The sequence below is a fragment of the Kogia breviceps genome, chromosome 19, assembly GCF_026419965.1.
Source record: "Kogia breviceps isolate mKogBre1 chromosome 19, mKogBre1 haplotype 1, whole genome shotgun sequence".
In the NCBI taxonomy this organism is placed as follows: domain Eukaryota; kingdom Metazoa; phylum Chordata; class Mammalia; order Artiodactyla; family Physeteridae; genus Kogia; species Kogia breviceps.
In genome coordinates, this window is record NC_081328.1 from 45,876,855 (window position 1) to 45,892,875 (window position 16,021).

The 16,021-nt window shown below is 62.7% G+C and overlaps 2 protein-coding genes across 3 annotated transcripts in view; one reads left to right on the top strand and one right to left on the bottom strand.

Annotated features, from left to right (window-relative positions):
• The window catches only part of CSNK1D (casein kinase 1 delta), a 37,865-nt gene extending 36,981 nt beyond the window's left edge, over nt 1–884 (top strand). Inside the window, exon 10 of the mRNA XM_059046970.2 lies at nt 734–884. The gene's annotated coding sequence lies outside the window, so the exon portion shown is untranslated. The remainder of the gene's footprint in view (nt 1–733) is intronic.
• SLC16A3 (solute carrier family 16 member 3) lies at nt 90–12,153 on the bottom strand. Of its 2 annotated transcripts, XM_059046946.2 has the most exons (6): nt 11,874–12,153; nt 5,117–5,254; nt 3,766–4,013; nt 3,155–3,298; nt 2,099–2,863; nt 90–1,176 (listed from the first exon to the last, which is right to left on the bottom strand). In XM_059046946.2, the coding sequence occupies exons 3-6, from the start codon at nt 3,986–3,988 to the stop codon at nt 923–925; spliced, it is 1,386 nt and encodes a 461-aa protein (XP_058902929.1). In that variant the 5' UTR covers nt 3,989–4,013; nt 5,117–5,254; nt 11,874–12,153; the 3' UTR covers nt 90–922. The 2 variants fall into 2 exon arrangements, with proteins under 2 accessions (XP_058902929.1, XP_058902930.1); XM_059046947.2 differs by lacking the exon at nt 11,874–12,153 and having other exon boundaries at nt 5,117–5,370.
• Nucleotides 12,154–16,021: the final 3,868 nt, after the last annotated feature.

A 16,021-nucleotide genomic window follows, 5' to 3' on the forward strand; every position in this document is an offset into this window, starting at 1 on the left:
CTGTTCGAGGAGGATGGGGAGCAGATACCAGCCCAGGGTGCTGACCACATGCGGTGACTGTCAGCTAACTGAGGAGCGAATAAACAAAAAGCAGGCAGATCATTTTCTTTAAACACACACCAGTGAACAGAAACCACATGTATATCTCAGCTTCAGCGGACACACCCCTGCAGCGTGGCCCCTTCCCTGCCAGCCACCAGGGTGCTGTGTGAACACTCCGAGCCGTTTGGGGTCCATCAGGGCAGGGTCCAGAACCAGCAGTGCTTAGAAGGCTGATGTGGCTGACAAGGACCAGAACCACTTTGTAAAAATAACCAGGCTCTTTGTTGAGAAAGTGAGATTTGGGGTGAACAGTTAGACTACTGCCCCTACATAGAGCAAGACTCCTGCAGCTCCTGGAAGATATTCCTTCTGAGAAGGTGCCTCCCACATGCAGGTTTAGTTCAGAGGTGAAGGAGGGAGCTTTGTCCACTGGATGCTCAAAGACGGGTGGGCTGGGGCGCATGGGGAGACCCGGCAGGATGGGGCGCTCACGGGCAGGCAGGGAGGCCTGTCGTGGCAGTGCCCGCTCCACAGCTGTCCCCGGCCCCACCCCCTGATTAAAATCATGTTGTCTCCAAAGCATGGGTCTCTGGGTCCTTGAGCCCAGCGGTGGGCACCGGGCTCCCTGGGGTCAGCACGTGGGGTCCCTGGTGCAGACGGCTCATAACCTCACGGTTTGGCTTCACCACAGATCCACCTTGGAATGACACGTTCCCACCCTGCCACCTCCCCTGAAAAACACTGATCGGGCGATGATCCGCTGCCCGGGCGGCCGGCGTGGAGCCAACGGCCCCGCCCAAGCTAGTCCTGTTTGTGAAATAAATACGAGCGTTGATGGTTTCTGTCCAGTTCCCTGCCACCCCTGCTGGCCTCCCCCCACTCAGACGCTCGTTTCTGGGGTGTGAACGAGCTCCCCGTTCTTCTCAGGCTCTGTCTTCAGGAAGTGCTCCACCTCCCGGGAGTCCACCCTCACGTCCTCGGGGGGCTTGTGATGCTCCTCCTCCGTGGCCGCCTCGGGCATCTTCCCAATGCAGAAGAAGTTGCCCAGCACCAGCACGAGGGAGGAGGCCAGCACCTCAGCCCCCGCCAGGACAAACACATACTGGTACACGTGCGTCGCATCCAGCAGCTTGCCTGCAGTGCGGGGGGACAGGGTCAGCCCAGGGCTGAAGCTTCCACCCGATCCCCCCAGTCACCAGTGCCCTGCCGGGGACAGCCCAGGGCTCTTGAGGCAGCCCCCCTCACCCCCACCACCTTCCCCCAGGCAGCGCAGACCCAGAGGCTACAGCAGACTGGCTTTGATGAGGGTTTGGAGCAGAGCCTCCGGTGGAGCCTCATCCCCCGCCAGGTGGAGGCACCTGGAGGGATCTGGCCCTGCTGCCTGTCACTGTGGTGGCCCTCATAGGAACCACCTGGGCCCCAGAAGGACCCTGGGACCCCGAGACAGTGACGATTCAGGCACCTCCTCACCCTTGCCCCAGACCTCTCCAGGCAGGAAGAGCCAGAGGCCCAAGGCCAAGTGGGAGGTAGGGGGACTACAGGGTTGGCTGGAGAGACCCAAACCCAGGTGCAGAGGCTTGGTGGGGCCTTGGCCACACTGCTCCCACCGTCCACACCATTTTAGTCGCACACCATTATTTTCTCAGTTATCAAAAAACTAAAGCAAAAGCCCAATGTAACAGAAGCCGGCCCGACCTTCAGCTCTGAGCCTCCCCGGCATGTGGGGACAGCCAGAAAGGAGGACCAGCACTCCACCCTGGAGCCATCACCTGTCCCCACGACTCAAGCCCACGGCCTCCTCCCACAATGAACCAAGGGGGACCCAGGGTGTGTGAGAGGCCATGTTCTCTCCTGACACTGGCTGGCTATGTGCTGAGGTACACGGTGGCCTGGCTAGAAAAGGCTGGGAGCAGTGGGGGGGGGTGTGTCCCTCCAGCTAAGAGCCCTCCATGGTGAGTACCCTCCCCAGGAAGAGCAGGTGTGGGAACTGCCCGGAGGCCTGGCCAGGCCTCAGGGAGGGGAGGCACTTCGCTCCCCACCCTACCCCAGCACTCACCTCCCGACGGGGGCCCAATGAGCACAGCTATGGCCTCCAGCAGCAGCACGAGGCCAATGGCACTGGAGAACTTCTGGGTGCCCACGATGGCCATGAGTACCTCGAACTGCAGGGCCCCCACCATGCCGTAGGAGATGCCGAAGAAGATGCAGAAGACCACCAGGCCACCATAGTCGCTGGCTGTGGATCCCGTGAGGTCGGTGAAGCCGTTGAAGAACATGGCGAAGCTGAAGAGGTAGACAGAGTAGGGCCGCACCTTCTTGAGCCCTGTGATGAAGCCGGCGGTGGGCCTCGCGAAGATGTCAATGAAGCCCAGAATGGTGAGCAGGAAGGCCGCCTGGGTGTCGGGCACACCCAGGTCCTTGGCGTAGCTCACCACGAACACGGGCGGCACGAAGAGCCCCAGCACCATGATGGAGGCGGCCAGGGCATAGATGACAAAGCCGCGGTCCCTGAAGACGCTCAGGTCCAGCAGCCGCCGGGACGGCCGCTGGGGCCCAGGCCCCGAACCTGAACCCAGCCGGGGCGCCTCCAGGGGCCGCATGAGTGCAGCACAGACGCAGCAGTTGAGCAGCAGGCCACCCAGGATGAGGAAGCCGCCCCGCCAGCCATAGTGGTCCTGCAGCACCTGCCCCAGCGGGGACAGGGCGCACAGGAACACCGGGCTGCCCGCTGCCGCCAACCCGTTGGCCATGGGGCGCCGCTTGTTGAAGTAGCGGTTGAGCATGATGAGTGAGGGCTGGAAGTTGAGCGCCAAACCCAAGCCTGGAGGGGAGTGGGCGGGTGAGCGCGGGTGGCGGCCCCAGTTCTCCCCAGCACGCGCTCCCGCCTGAATGATTCTACGTGTGGGTCTGACAGACGTCGACCTGAGGAGACTCGGCGTGTGTTCAGAGCCCCTGTTGTCAACCCACGTGCCCGGGAGAGACAGGGAACGAGGGACAGGATGGCTCCCGGTGGGTACACCCCACAGCGGCCCACCCCGGGGAGGTCCTTTCTCTTCTGTCAACATGAGCCATCGCCACCCGGCCGCCCCACTTCTGGCGGGGCCTCACTCACCGGTAATGACCCCAGTGGTGAGGTAGAGCTGGATGATGCTTCCACAGAAGGATGCAGACACCATGCCCAGGGACGCCAAGAGGCCACCTGTGAACATGACCGGCCGGCAGCCAAAGCGATTCACACACACGCTGCAGAGCGGGCCTGGTGGGTGGGGGACAGCAGCTGAGGGGCGGGACCGAGGCTCTCCATGCCCAGAGAGACCTGCCCTTCCCTGATGCCCCCTTGCCCCTGGCTCAGGATACACAGGGGCATCAGGTGCCCAGCATGCAGGTCACGCTCGCCCATCTTTTAAGCAAAGCATGGCTCACAAGGAACGGTCCCCGTTAGAGGGGTCTTCTCTGGTTGGTCTGTGCAGGCAGCAAGAATGGCTCCGGGATCCAGCACAGCTGTGCAGACACAGCCCTTTGGACAGGGTCCCAGACAGCCTTGGCCTGCGCCCGTCTGCACTCTAGACCACAGCATCCCCGAGGGCTTCCCACCAGGTGGCCCTGGGGACCGGGGCTGAAGACGCTGGGCGCACTACCCAACCTCCGACCCCCAGGCCTTTTTGTCCAGAACTGAACTTGCTGAACTCCCAGAGGCAGCTACCTGGCATGACGGCCCCTCACCTGTCCCGTACAGCATGGCCAACAGGATGGAGGAGATCCAGGCGGTGTCACTGTAGCCTATCCCAAACTCTCGTATGAGCTCTTTGAAGAAGACGCTGACCGCCTTGGGGAAGGCGTAGGAGAAGCCTGTGATGACAAAACAGCCCCAAAGGATGGCCCAGCCCCAGCCCCCATCTGGGGCCTTGACACTTGTCGGGCCCTCGTCGACCACTGCCCCTCCCATGGTCAGGAGGGCTGGTTCCGTGTCCCTGAGAAAGAGGAAGCCAGGCTGACTCGGTTGTCAGGCAGTCACCCAGCTGCAGCCCTGCAGTGTGGGGACAGAGACGCTGGCACCCGGGCCGGCCACCCCTCCCTTCAGGCCTCAGCCCCCAGCAGGAGCTCAGCTCTGGGCCAGGCCACCTGCCCCATGTTACCTGAGAGCCCTGCCTCTGACCCTCACCTGTGCTGGGTGCAGGGCAGGAAGGTCTGGGGTGACCAGCAGCTGCAGCTCCTCCTCCCTCCCCCGCTCAGGCCTGGCCTGCTCCTATACAGCTGGCTCTAAAGGGCAGTGGCTTTTTTGGTCTCAGCCAGGTCTCAAGTTACCTCCTGAGGAAGGCAGAGCCCAGTGGGGAAGTCAGCCGTGCTCTGGCCTCCCACCTTGACCCTGTGTTGGGAAGCAGTGTGGTTTTAGCAGCCAGCACCTCGGGCAGTGAAGCCAGCCCTGGTGAGGACCTGGGGCCCAATCTAGGCTGCAGTCCCTTGAGACCTCAATCTAGATGTGGCCAGCCTTGCTCCGCCACCCCCAGGGGGACAGGGCTCCCCGATCCTTTCCACTCTGATCACACTGCACGAGAAGTGAGAGTCTGAAGAAGAGACTCCCACAGGCTGTGCTGTGCAGGGAAGAGCAGGCGGGGAGGGCGGGGGTCGCTGTGCTGGCCCAGATGAGTCCCATCTCATTATCATCCACCTGCCGCAGCTCTTTTGGGAGCCCGAGGGCAGCAGGGCCAGCCTAGGTGGAAGGTGCCTGTTGCTGCTGGAGTTTAACCCTTCTGGCGAGGGAAGGGCGGGAGGGACACGCTTCCATCCAGCCTCTACCAGAGCAAACCATTCTAGCCTCCAGGCTGCCAAGGAGGGAGCTGGCCGCACCCACTTGCCAGCCCAAAACCCAAAGCAGCTCAGGGTCAACTTTCCTCTTTTAAACCCAGGAACTAAGCTCGTTTGAGGCCCAGTAAGTTGAAACATGGCAGCCAGATTTCCACCTGGAGATCCTCCCCTCCCCTCCCATCTTTATCCCCTCCCCCCCCCCCGATCCTCGCTCCAGAAACCCCCTAATCCCAGAGATCAGCCTGGTGGCCTAGTTCCCCCACCTCACCTGACAAAAGCTGTTCCAAGGACAGACAGAGTAGGCCTTGCTGCAGGCGTGGGGAAGGGAGGGTGTGTTGGATCCAGCCGCTTGCTGCCCACTGAAGCTCTGTGTCTCCCCACCAGCGGCGAGCTATAAACCAGCTCCCTGGTGGGGGAAGCACTGATGTGTAGTATCTGCCGACTTAGTGGTGTAAACACTCCACCTGCACGATGCCTGAGCACTTCCTGCACGAGCTGCACACGCAGCACCACAGCCCCCTTCTTATCAGCCCGCCTTCCTGGGTTTCATAATCTGTCCTGACTCCACCCCTTGCCCCTTTTCTATGAATCCTTCTTGACCTGGCACAGCCCTCTGGGTGGCCACTCTTTCTTCTGAGGCTACACAGAACCTGGGACTGGACTCTGGAATGAGGACAAGGGCTTCTGTGCCCGGACAGTCTGAGCACAGCTTCAGTGTGGCGGGAAAGGAATGTGGAAAATAAGACACACTCCCTGCTCCCCCCCACCCCACCCCCCGCCTGCCCCCCAGCACCCCAGCCACAGGTGCTGTGCCCTCTGGGGGCCCTGATTCAGTAGTCTGGGGGGATCTGGGCTCTGATTTAGTGGTGGTGGGGCGTCTGAGATCTGATTCAGTTTGGGGGGTGGGCTCTGATTCGGTGGACGGGTGGGTATCCAGGTTCTGATTCAGCAGTGGAGGGAGGTCCTGGGCTTTGATTCAAAGGGTGTTGTGGGGGATTGTTTTTTAAGGGCATCCTAGGTGATTCTAAGAAGTAGCTGCTGTCCGTGGGCACCACCCTTTGATGACCAGACCTCCAGGAGCCAGCTGGCTGTCAGGGTGATGACAAGGCAGACACAGCCCACCAGAGCAGAACAGTGACCCTGCCCCCTACCCCAGACTGGGCCAGAGGTCCACCTTCAAAGCCTCTGCTGGTTCTCAGCTGGGCCAGGGCCACAGGCGCCACTTTTGGGAAACCTAGGAGAAGCCTTCACCTCTTCCGGCACTCAGACCCCAGTGCTCTTTCAAGCACTTTGCCCCGGTGCTTGGAAGGCTCCTGGGCTTCAGTGAGCAGGATGAAGGGTGCGTCCAAGGCCAGGGGCTGCGCAGCCGTCTGGGGACACAGCTGAAGGGTGCATGGGGGCACCCCAGCCAAGGGAGCCCCCCATCCTCCTGCAGATGTGTGCACAGACCCGTGATCTGGCATAGCCCCCTGGGTGGCCACCTCCACATATGAGGCTACACAGAACCTGGGACGGGACAGTCTGAGCGCAGCTTTGGTGTGGCCCACCCCTGGGTTCTCCTCCAGAGCCCTGCCTTTGACAACACAGCCGGGTGCCTGAGCCTGGAACGGGACAGATGGACAAAGGTCATCTGCAGCCAAACTTCCCGGGTGGGGGTACCGAGCTGCTGTCCCTTCCCCTTGACAGCGTTAAGTTTAAAAGGTCTCAAAGGTACGTGCATCTGAGTGATATTAAAAAAAAACAAAAAACTAATAAGTATATCTTAGGAATGGGAACATTCCTAAGATATACTTATCTTAAGCAATACTTATTGATGCAGTGACACTGTTTAAGGCAGAAAGCACAGGAACCCCAGACCCGGACTCAGGACAGTGGTCATGGTCATGGGGCCACTGAGGGGCTGGTTGTCCTCAGAATCCTGGCATGTTTGGGGTTATGGGCTTTTTAAAGTAAATCAAGCGGGCCATGTAGAGGCCAAGGAGGGGAGTGTTTCTGGGCCGAGCAATTAGGAATAACCCAAGGTTCCAAAACAGAACAAAGGAGGGCCTCCCTCTTGAGATTTCCGTGGTTCCACCAGCCATGCCTGATGCACCATGGGGATCATGGGCACCCCATTCTTTGAGGCCCCATTCTCTGCCCGCCAGGGCTGGGTCCTCCCTGGAGGCCCCCAGGATCCTCAGGAGAACTAGCATCTGGGAGGGTGAGGAGGCAGATGGACGGCTGCCAAGGCCCAGAGGCAGGAGGGTTCAGCGTGTTCTGGGACCTGCGTGGGCCAAGGGGCTGCCACGTGAAGCTCAAGTGGGGAGGGGGCCATCTTTTGTGCCTGGACCAAGGCCCAGTGTGGTCATCGCTCCCACCAACCCCTAAATGCCCCAGAAGCTCTTCAGACACTACTTTCTCCCAGCTAACCCCCCAGCCCAGGGTGCCAGCCACACTGAAATGACCCCCACCCTGTTCCCCACACCAGATGGTCCTCAGACTGAGGTTTCTAGTGAATTTCAGTTTGCCAACGGAGGTGGAGGTGGTGGCGAGCAAGCAGGGAAGATGATGGAGGGCTGCGGGGCTCTAGGTTGGGGGCAAACGAAGATTTCGCTCAGCAGTGCTCTGTGTATTTATGGGGTGGGTGGAGAAGGGGCTGGGATTTCCAAGAGCAAAAGGTCCTCATCAGCCCAGCCCGTCATGTTGAAGAGGCAGGCTTGGGTACAGGCTGGCTGATGTTCCAAGGAAAACCCAGGGTGGGAGAAGCAGCCCCCTTGGGGGGCCGGTCGGAGACCCTCAGTGCAGCGCAGAGGGAGGTGGCACCAGCACATCTGTGAGCACATGCCGGCTGGCTGTCCTTTCAGTGACATTTAGTCTCCCACAGAAGCATGCAAACCACGTACGCAGCCCAGAAATAACCCGCCCTCTGGGCCTCAGAAAGCTGATCTCCCAGGTGGGGTGTATGTGCCCGCTTCTGGGTCAGGTGAGGCTCCAGGGGCTGCCCCCAGGTCCCAGCCCAAAGAGGAATGTACACAGAGGTCCCTCAGAATGACCTCTCCATTGTGCCCTCCGAAATCAAGGGCTCCCACCAGCTGCTCCCTCAGGGGCCCACTGGCTATCTGGGTGAGGGTCCCAGCTGGGGTCAGGCTCCAGCTCCTGCATTACCCCTCTCCCCAGTGCCCCCCTTCTCTGCCTACACGCACCGGCTTTAAATGCCATCTTGGTGGTGACAGTGCCCAGCCTCACCCCCACCCCCACATATCCACCCGGAGAGCTACTGCAAACCTCATACCAATGTGTTCCCAACCCGAGCCCACACGCCTACCTCAGAGCCAGCCCTGAACTCACATCCTGTTGGCCTCACCGCCTCCCAGGCCCCTCTACCACTCCAGTCCAGCCACAGCTTGCTGCTGCTCCTTAGGCCTCTGTACTGGCAGTCCCCTCACCCACCTTGGGTCCTAGGTCTGTGGCCCATCAGTCCCCAGGGCTGGCCATGAACCCAGGGAGCGGGGTTCAGTGGCGGGGGGGCCCAGCCCTAGAGCCTGTGGCCTGTCCCAGGTGCTTAGTCGGTGCAGTTTCTAGGCTGGCCAGTTACCTAACTGGACTTCTATTCCTTGGAGACTAGCTCCAGGTGGGCAGGGCAGGAAAGGGGAAATTACGTTTCTTCCTGACTCTTCCCGCACCAGGAGGCTTGGGAGACATGCCTGAGCAACAGGGAAGCGGGCCAGTGTGGCTAGCACCTGGCTCCTCGAGCCCCAAGGCCCCTGAAGCCCATGGGGGTAGCTGACAGGCAAGAGGGTGCTCCACACTCAGGAGGAGGAGGACCTCCCCTTCTTCCTTCCCCCACTGGCCCTGTCGTGCAAGCAGGTTAACCAGAAGATCCAGAACACTCTCACCCATCCACCACTGGTCAGAGTGCCTGTCTCCCTCCCAAGATGGGGGAAAGGACCCCAGATTCCCACCTCAGCCCTGCCCTCACCTGTGTTTGGAGCTGTGACTGGAGGGAGGTGACTGGGGCTTTTTCTGGGGAGGTGGGAGCTGGGCAGTGGGTGAAGGTCTGATCCAGGCCTCCTCAGCTTGGCCTGAGCCCTCCACCCCACCTCCACTGACCACTCAGCTCTCCACTGCATGCCCAGTGCCCCCGCAAACTCTCAGGTAGGCTCACGTCCTCTTGCAGGGGCCGGTGGGGTGGAAACAGTGGCCTCATTCACCAGATTAGACACTGCGCCCCAGGCCAACCCCCAGCTCTGAATCATTCATCGCTCCACCACCATCACCCCGTTATGACAGGAGGAGGCCATTCGAGCGTGGCCCTGGGGATGTTTTTGTGCTTACCCTGCTGGAGCCCCCTCCTCTAGAGAGCTCAGTGGTCAATGAGGAGGGGCCAGGAGGTAGTTGAGCAGGCCCAAGCTGCCCCCCTCCAGGCCTGGACTCAACCCTGCCCAGCCTGGGGGTGCCTGGTCTGCCCATCCATGTGGCCACCTTGTCCCATTCCTCAACTCGCTACAGCCCCCCAACCCGAAAGCCTGTAACCTAAGGCCAAGGCCCAGAAGGTGGTCTCTGTGTCTGCAAAGCCCCACCAGCCAAGAGGGGCCGCTTCCAGCAAACCTGGGTCTCCAGCTCCCACCACCACCACATAGGGCCTTTGGAACAAGTAGGAGAGGGGAGGTGGCTGAGGAGGGGAGAACGGCTGGGGAGGGGGATGTGGAGGGACCCTGAGCTCCACCCACCCCCACCCCCACCCCCACCCAACCCGAGGGAGCAGGACGGACAACGGACGCTCCTTCCCGTTCCAGCTTCTGGCTGGGCAGGTGGGGGTCAGGCCGACCTCGCCGGCAGCGGGGGGCTGGGAGGGGGAAGGAGAGAGGATGCTCTCCACGGCTCCGCCCCAGCCCCGCTGCTTGGCCGCGCGCGGGACGTGGGGGACGTGACCGCGCAAAGGGAGGAGCCGCCGCCGTATTGCCTGGAGTAGGCGCCCTCCCGCCCGCTACCGTATTGGCCAGAGCGCACAGCCAAGGCGCGGGGCTGCCCGGGTCAGCGAGCCCCGGAGCCACACTGGGCGTCCCCGAGCGCCAAAGGGGACCCCGAGGGTCCCACAGAGAGGGGCCCGCCTCACTGTCCCCTCGTTGGGGCTGGGCCAGGTGGGCGCGAGTTGGAGCTAGCAACACTGACTGAGAACTCCGGGTCTCCGGGACCCACTTCCCCGCACAAACCGTTTCACAGATGGAGACTGAAGCCGGGAGGTCTGCACTCGCTGAGGCGAAGCCATGAGGAGCCCCATGCCTTGTCCACTCCCCGCCCCGCCCCTGTGTCGGGGCCCAGTGCGCCCCAGACCTGATCCTGCCTCATCCGGAGGTGTCTCCAATGGACTGATCGCCCTGCGTGGCTGTCTTCTCCACTGGTCACCTCCCAGAAGGGCCAGCCCGGGGCCCTGGGGTCGCTCTGATGGGCTTCTCACCTCAAGGGGGCTGAACTGGCCCCCTCCACACCTGCCAGGTCTCTGCGAGGACCGCCCTGGAGCAAGTCAGCCTTGTCATACGGACACCACCAGCCAGTGAGTGGAACCCCACAGAGCCCGCTCCACACACTCCCTGGCCGGTGTCCTGAGGAGCATGAACACCTCCCGCCCCTTCTGCCCTTCAAACTGAGGTGTCCAGCTGGAGTGGGTGAGAGCTGGGTTGCCTCCTGGGTATCAGGTCCTGCCCAAGGTCACATGGGGTTGTTACAGAGCCTGTCTTGGGATCAGGCCTCCCAAAGTCCACCCCAGGCACTGTCTACACCACAGACTGCTGGGCAGGAAGGCTCCACACCTGTCTGGGCACTGCCACCCATGCCCTCAGAGCCCCTTGGGGGCAGACCTCCCACCACGGGAGCAACTCCTTAACAGCTGAGCCCAAAGGGCCCAGTCCATCCTCCAGGACACACTCCTGCATCTGTCCCTGTCCCTCCCAGCGCCCATCTGACCCCTGAAGACGTTTGGGCCTTCAGAATGAGGCAATGGACCCCTGAACCCACTAACCCACACAGCACCTACACCCACCCTTGGCTTTGGATAAGCCCCTCTGACCTCGGCTGCATGATGGCCGTTGGTCCAGCTGCCATCTCCTGTCCCTCAGATCATTCAGCCTGGCCATGGCCGTCACACAGAGTGATCCTGTCAGCCCAGGCACCTCTGGGTGTGCAACTTAGTGCATCTGGGACAGAGAAGCACTCTGCGCCCTGGGCTGCCCCTTTGTCCCTCACCCAGAATCCAGGCACACACACACACACCCCCAACGGCCATGACCCCAACTGCTCCCCCTTCCACTCACAGGCCTGCCAGCCACGGGCCTGGGCCAGCACCCATGCAGGTAAGTTGTCAACCCATTTTTTAGGTAAGTAAACCAAGGCCCCTGAGGCCCCACCTGGTTTTCCCAGGGCTAGGGGCCTGGGAGGGGGGTGAGGCGAGCTCAGGGACTCCAGTCTGATCCTGGAGGGGGGTCCCCGTCTCTCTGCCCAGGGTCTGGATCAGAAGCCTTTGCCTGAGGGCGGGTTTGGGTTGGTGAGTGTTTAGGGCGGCGGTGAGAACAGGAAGGAGGTGAGAGAGAGGACAGGCCCTCGGGCACCACCACCCCGGGCGCCCCGGCCTGGAGCGCACGTGCTTCCCAATCCCCCGGCAAGGGGGCACGGGCCGCGGCAAGGAGGCGTTAGCCCTACCAAATATAGCCGGCGAGCCCCGGTTGCTCACCGCGAACCGATCTATTTATACCGGAACGGGAGCTGCAGCCCGAGGGTTGCCCGACGGACGGGCGCCCAGATGAGTCGGGGAAGTCGAGGTCGAGTGACTCGGGTCCGAGGGCGCGGAGGGGTGCGGCTGGCTCCCCGGGGCCCTCAATGGGGGCCGCCCAGGGGGAGTCTCGTCTGTGCCCGGGGCGCCCCCGGACCAGGAGGGCGAAAGGTAAAAGCGCGGACCCCGAGACCGCTCCCACGCCGGGTGCAGACTCAGAGCGGGGGCGACTCAGAGGGTCCCAGTCCCGGAGCCGCGGAAGCACCCAGGCTGTGCCTACCTGCTGCAGTTCGGCCGCCGCGTGCCTCTGCTCGCCTAGCTGCCGGGCGCGGTGCCGGGGGCGACTCAGTGCTCAGGCCGCTCGCGCGGCACTTCCCCAGTGTACGTCACCGCCGCCTGGCGCCGCCCTGCCTGGACCCCGCGGGAGGGGCGCCCCAGTGCTCCCCGACGGCGCGGACACCGGCGCGGGTTGCGCCTTCTCGCCCGGCCAGTCCCGCTCAGACCGGCCCCCCAGCCTCGCCATCCCCTGGCGCTGGGCTGGGATCCCCGGCGCGCAGTTCCCTTCCGCCCCTCCATCTCCCACTCTGTGCGCGCTCGCTCGCTTCCCTCTGCCTGGGCTTAATGGGAGCCCGACAGGGTCCCGCAGTGACCCCCGTCGCCCCCCACGCCCCGGGCCGCGCCCTCTGAAAGGTGAGCGCCGCATCCAGGCGCACCCCACGCCGCGAAGTGCCCGCGGACCCCGTGGGGTTCCCGCCTCTCGGCTCAGCTTTGGGGCTTTGCAGGCCTCCCTGGCCAAGGCCCCTGGGATCTGCGCCCCCATCCAAACCTCCGGACCGACACCCGCCCCGGCCCCTCAGCCCCCACCCCGCGCTGCCTGGGTGATCTTGGGCAAGGCCTCCGTCCTCTCTGACTTCCGTTTCCCCCTGTGGCTTTGCGCACTGCTGAGCCAGATAACAGCCGCTGCCCCTCCTCTTGCGCTCCCAGAACTGGGCTGTGCTGGGGCTATGGCGAGGGCCCCAAGGCGTACTCCACATCCCCACGCCCCACAGACACTCATCTAAGGGGAGCGTTGATCCTGGCTGATCCTAGGCAAGGTGCTTCAAACCCCCGGTTTTCTCATCTGCAAGATGGAAAGAACTAAGGTTTGAGGAGGCACCAGGGAGTGTGGCCATTGGTGGTCTGGGCCCAGGACACCACTTGGTGGCTGCCCCCGAGCCACAGGACCACTTTCCATTGAACCTACTTCAAAATGACACCCGAGTCTTCTGGGACTACAGGAGGCCAGGCATTGGTGTCTCTGGGATTTATGGCAAAGATTCCAGCTCATCCTGGACGGTGACAGAGTGAGCATCCCTGGAGAATTACCCCCCTCCAGAGGCCTGTGGGGTGGCCCACGCCCCTTGGCACGGTACAGAGGGGTAGGCAGAATGGTGGTGGTGTTGGCCTCCTGGCCCAGAGTTCACCATCCGACCACCCCTTCTGAGACACCAAGTCCACTGAGGCCTTCTGCTTTTTTTTTCAGATGCTGGGAGACCGCCCCCACCCCCACCCCCTGTCAGAAGAGCCCTAGCATGTGCTCTGAGGGGCCTCCAGGCCTGCCTGCACCCTCTCCCCGGCCGCTGCAGCTCCTGGGTGGGGACTGTGCTCCACCTTCCCAAGGAGAGAAGATGGATATGGAGCAGAGTGTCTGCTGGGCCCATCACCTCCTCAGAGTCCGATCTCCATTCTCCACCCAGATGGTGGATGGGAGCCAGACTCCGCTGTGCCACTGTCTCTGAGAATGATCTTGGAAACCTGGAGAGACTTCAGAGGGTCTCAGTGGCAGCCCCCCGAGGAGGATGGTGGGACAGGCCTCCTGCTCCTACGCAGGGCCAGATCTCGGGCATCAGGGAACCTTCCAGGGTCTGATGGGGCCATGCAGAGGCCCCTTCCTTGAGCCCTGGGCACCCCCACTGGGCTCCAGGCCCCAGCCGGGCCATTCATCCTGCCCGTGGACTGCCTGTGCCACTCAGCATCGGCTGCCAGCTGATGGACAGGTTCGGGGCCAGCACAGGCTGGGTCGGTCGAAGAAAGCCAAGTCATGGGACGGACACTCTGGCTGAGCCCGGGCCCCGCTGCCCTGGGGTCCGGCTCCTGACCCCACCGTCCTTAGGGACCTGGAGACAGGCAGGACTGTCGCAGCCGGTCCTCACTCACACCACAGCTGGGCCACACCTCCCATGATTCTGGGTGGAGAGGCTGCCTTTCCGGAAGACTGAGGCCAGCGGTACACAGGCCCCTCCCCAAGGTAGGCCACTCCCCTTCCTCCCTGCTTGCCTCTTGGCTTTTCCTCGAAGTCAGTTCAGGAGCCCTGAAAAATAAACATTGACCACTTGGCTGGCCCAGGCTGTGGGTGGAGGTAGAAACAGGCGGCAGAGGCCAGACCCCTGCCCAGCCCAGCCTGATTCACCTGCCTTCCCCACCCAAGGCTGGTGTTGGGCACGGGGGTGAGGGTATGGGTGGGGTTTGGGGGTGTCTGTGGGGTTGGGAGTGTCTGGGGTGGGGTTCTGTGTGGATATTGGGGTGTCCGTGGCAGGCGTTTGAAGTGTGGCTGGGACTGGGGGTGGGGGGCTCTGGCATGGGCCCTGGTGGGTGATCCCTATGAAAGCCGTTGGCTTTCCCCTGCGGAACCCGGCTGGCTGCTGCCCCTCGGGCCAAGGTCAGTCACAAGGGCGGCCTCCCCAGCTGCCCACTCCTCCTGACCCTGCGGCAGTCCTGAAGGAAGGGTCTCACCTGGGAGGTGAGGAACAGCAACCCAGCATGGGAGGCTGGGTCCAGGTGGGGGCAGCAGACTTGAGCCAACGGCCCCTCTCCTCGGTGGCTGCAGTGACCTCACCCATGCCACAAAGAGGCAGGACTGAGACAGGGTCGGTGCTGCTGCCGAAACATTCAGCACCCAAGGTCAGTGGGGCTGCTGGGCAGGCGTGCCCAAGACCCTTGTCGAGGTGGGGTGAAAGGGCCCAGCAGAGAGGAAGTCATGCCGCAGCCCTAGTCAACCCTGACGCGCTCTGGCCTCGGTGTCCTATCCATGAAGTGGCAGTGAAGCCCTCCTGACCACTCTTGGGAGGGTTTGAAAGCTCACCCAGCTCACCTATTAGGGGTGTCGCCCCTGCCTCATGGTCCAGCCAGACTGGTCGGGGGGCCTCCCATATGGACAAGCACCCCCGCCCCGCCCACGCCAACATCCATCCGCTGGGCTTCAGATTGAGGCCTGCCCCAGCTCGGCATCGCCCTCCACCTTCCCAAAGTCACCCATCACCCTGCACCCCTCACACCCACCCCCGTCCTCAACCGAGCTCTGCTTGGACAGCCAGTGAGGGCATCGAGGGTGGGGCACCTGCAAGGGGCAAAAGGGGGAACTTCTTAGGGCCACAGGCTCTGAGGACAGGTAGCCTCCGTCCTGAGGCTGCTGTCACACCCTCTGGCACCCTGTGACGCCCTCAGGAGCTCTCCTCTCCGCCCCCCCCCCCATAGATGAAATGGGCCTGGCCTGGAGGAGGAGGGACTCAAGTGCAGACCTGAGCTTAGATGTGGGAGGGCACAGGCAGAGGCAGGGCATGGGGAGCGGGCAGAAGGCCGCTGGCCTGGCCAGGTGTGGATGACACGGCTGTGGAGGCTGGAGACTGGGGGTGCAGCAGAGCAGCGCCCGCCCCGACCCCAGCAGGCTGAGAGGCTCCTGGGACTCCCGTCAGCTCTCCGCCAGGCCTCTGTGCCTTTGCACGAGCTATGCCCTCTTCCCGGGGGTGGCCAGTGAGCCTGTGCTGTGGCTTTGTTACCTGGATTGCGGCTCCTCCCCAGGTGAGACTGGGGGCCAGAGCTCAGGGGCCAGGTGAGTGCGGGAGGATCCCAGGCAGGTGGAGGCGGGCCTGGGCTGTCCGAAAGTGCCCGGTGCTCAGCCACGATGTCCCTTCTGCAGGATCCTGTCAAAACACTGGTGTCCAAATGTCCTGCCTCCCCCTGCCCACATCTATAGGTGTGGGGCCTCGGCTCCAGGGGAGGCCCCACCAGGAGAAGACAAGGTGCCTGGTATCGGGGCCCCCTCTCACCCCCCACAGGCGAGAGAGGTATTCGTTCTCTCTTGCTACACAAGAAATCACCCCCCCAAACTTAGCCACTTAAAACAGTAAGCATTTATTACTCGCCCTGTGTCTGAGGGTCAGGAATCTGGGGGCGCCCGAGCTGGGTGGTCAAGGTTTCAGGAGGACCCGCTTCCAGGATGCAGCTGTTGGCAGGGGATCTCAGGTCGTCTGCAGATAGGCCTCTTGGGAGGGTTGCTGAGTGTCTCAGACCATGGCAGCTGGCCTCCCCTGAGTGAGTGGTCCAAGGCAGCCGGGGGCTTTGCGGACCCAGTCCTGGAAATCCAGCATCATCCCTCCTGCAGCTTCCACT

What these genes read in the sequence shown, in the direction of transcription:
- SLC16A3 (XM_059046946.2), bottom strand. Translation starts at nt 3,988, where the DNA reads ATGGGAGGGGCAGTGGTCGACGAGGGCCCGACAAGTGTCAAGGCCCCA. An exon ending in GGCCATGCTGTACGGGACAG is followed by an intron (nt 3,299 to 3,765) that starts GTGAGGGGCCGT and finishes CCCACCCACCAG; the next exon opens with GCCCGCTCTGCAGCGTGTGT. An exon ending in CATTGGGCCCCCGTCGGGAG is followed by an intron (nt 1,177 to 2,098) that starts GTGAGTGCTGGG and finishes CCCGCACTGCAG; the next exon opens with GCAAGCTGCTGGATGCGACG.